The sequence below is a fragment of the Diadema setosum genome, chromosome 21 (genome assembly GCF_964275005.1).
Source record: "Diadema setosum chromosome 21, eeDiaSeto1, whole genome shotgun sequence".
Lineage (NCBI taxonomy): Eukaryota > Metazoa > Echinodermata > Echinoidea > Diadematoida > Diadematidae > Diadema > Diadema setosum.
In genome coordinates this window covers 26,955,630-26,958,469 of record NC_092705.1, presented here as the reverse complement: position 1 = coordinate 26,958,469, position 2,840 = coordinate 26,955,630, and the positions used below count along the sequence as shown (strand labels likewise).

Sequence of the window (2,840 nt, the reverse complement as noted above, 5' to 3'; positions counted from 1 at the left end):
TGATAACCACACACACACACACACAAAAAGAACGTGATAACCATTTATGCGATTATAAAAAATATACAGCCACACTTATAGAGGACACAAACTGACAAGCAATGCAAATACCCAAACGCAAAGATACCAGATGTGGTACGGCAGCAACTAAGAAATTTGCAAACATGAACTGGTCTACCGCATTGAAAATGTCAAATATATATATATATATATATATATATATATATATATATATATATATATATGTATATATATATATATATTGAAATATAAATGTTACACATAAAAGACACACATACATACACAATCACATCAAATAATCTGCTGATCTACACCCACACAAGCACACCCACACACACACACACACAAATATACACACACACATACACAATAAAGGAGAAAGTCGGAGGTCTTCTACGATTGCACTGTTACATGCCTACAAGTCAGCCTACGTATGATGTGTATTCGTTATCCAAAATACACTTATCTGTCGGAGATGTTAAGTACTCATAACCACGTAGATTCAAACATGTTTTTAGGTCAAACGCACTAAATGAAAGAATTCCAATCTCATCATTCATTGCTAATGGAAAATTGCAACTGATATAAAATCAAACTGTTACCTTGAAATGATGAGGAGAGTATTTTGTACTCATAATCATGGCTGGAAAGCATATATCAGAAAATGATGACAAATTCTTGTCGACCTAAATGGCCTGTTACATCAAGGATGAATACGCATTCTACGTTTTATTAAGACATTAAACATAACTGTTCTAACAGCAAGAACAGGACGCCGACAGGTGGATTCTTATCATACTAATGACTCATACATGATACAAAACGTCTATCATTCAAATGTCAATTTACATAGGAAGTTGGCAGTCTTTGGTCTTTAAGAGAAGGCAACGAAGCCACACCCACCTATTAGGAACGTTTACATCATCATTATTTACAATCACCTCTTGCCAATGATAATACTCTCTTAGAATTTCCACTAGATTTTAGCCTGTGACATTACTTACAGTTATACCTAGGATTATAGGCACAACAATACTTCATAATCAATTCACCTACAAAAAGGTGACAGCCAGTTCCGGTTGATTATAAGATCTTCAATTTGCTCCCATGATTGAATTATAGCTATTTGACATAATTTTTATCTGCTTTTTATTGCTTGATTTTTTTCAATTCATTTCATATACTTATTCAATAATTTCTATGTTCATTTTGCGTGATGTATGTCCAATTAATCCCCCACTGAAGATACGACACTTCGCAAAGCACGCTGGGACGGCGGGAAAAATCACCGCACGACATCAGTCCATTATGCCCTCGTTTTGAGCCTCTGCTGCCGCCAGCATACCGCTGAAGATGGAGTGGGGGTTACTGCGCAAGACCGCCGGAGGAGCAAATTCTGCGACCTGTGACGGGGGAAAATGCGAGGAGAGCCATCAACAGAGAATGAGATGATGTTGAATCAAACACTGTTTGTACAGCATGCAGAAATGGCGATTTTGGCGCCAAGAAATAACTGAGATTTGGGTGGGAGAGTCACGCACCTTGTTGGGGGTGTTCTTGTAAGGTCTACCTCAGATTATGTCTGACGGCAAAAGCATTTAATCATTTGGTACAGAGTGAATGTGGAGAGTCACAGCAAACATACGGATGTTACAAATCCATGTTACCCAACAAATGCCAACAAAAGGGTTCGCGCGTCAAATCTTGAATATGGTTTATTAAACAAAACAGACAAAATGTTAACATAATGCTTTCATTGCTTTCAAGCAGACATAACCACCTTTCACGATCTATTGGGTGGAAATATCTAATCTACATGTATTTACACTTGAATTTCATTTTCACAAACGGAAGAATGTTTGATGCTTGTAAAAAATGCTGAAATTCATATTTATAGCTATGATACGATATTCATGGACTGAGGAAATGACTGAGGAAAGAAAATTCTTTGCAAATAAATCAGCATTATTGTGTACATAATTACAATAATATGGCAACGCATTTTTGGACCAATTACCTATACAATAACGAAATGCTGAGACAAACACACAGACAGACAGACAGACAGACAGACACACAGACACACAAACTCAAATACACGTATACACACACCTTTTTAATGATATTCTTTATTTGAATTTTATTCAATGTCATCTCCTCAGGTTCAATTTTCCAATGAAATTAGTAAGAACAAAAATAAGCAGCTGTATTTTATTCACTTGTGCTGCTGAATCACATTCTTTTTTTTTTAAACAAATACAATATATATATATATTTTTTTTTTGCAAATCGTTTTTCTTTTGCAAATGTCATTGCTTTTTTGTAAACACACACACACACACACCCACACCAAAATCATTGTTTGTTTTTTGCACACACACACACACACACACACACATAGACGTTTGTTTACACTCATTGGAAATAATTTGTACGGAAGTATATCCATCAAAATGAAAACCACGAACACTTTAACTAAACTATAAGAGCGATTGTGAATGCAGACTATGAGAATTAATGTCGATCTTACCTTCCCATCATCCATCACGAGGATTTTGTCTGAATCCAGGACCGTGTTAAGTCGATGGGCGATAGTTAGCGTCGTGCAGTCGCTGAAGGCCGATCGGATAGTCTGCTGGATGAGACTATCGGTCTCCGTATCGATAGCCGCGGTCGCCTCGTCCAGAAACAGGATCTGAAAACGTCGATTTCAAACCAGATCCATTGGATATATGAATGTATCACACACTGTTTCAATGTCCGAAACATACAAACCAAAATTGATTGATGCGACTTTGCGTTTTGTTTTTCACATTCCA

The 2,840-nt window shown here is 36.6% G+C and overlaps 1 protein-coding gene across 1 annotated transcript in view; it reads right to left on the bottom strand.

Annotated features, from left to right (window-relative positions):
* Positions 1-504: 504 nt before the first annotated feature.
* The window catches only part of LOC140244226 (ATP-binding cassette sub-family C member 5-like), a 32,996-nt gene continuing 30,660 nt past the window's right edge, over positions 505-2,840 (bottom strand). The window contains exons 28-29 of the mRNA XM_072323861.1: positions 2,552-2,716; positions 505-1,424 (exon numbers count right to left, since the gene is read on the bottom strand). Coding sequence (XP_072179962.1) covers positions 1,320-1,424; positions 2,552-2,716 — 270 coding nt within the window. The 3' untranslated portion in view covers positions 505-1,319. The remainder of the gene's footprint in view (positions 1,425-2,551; positions 2,717-2,840) is intronic.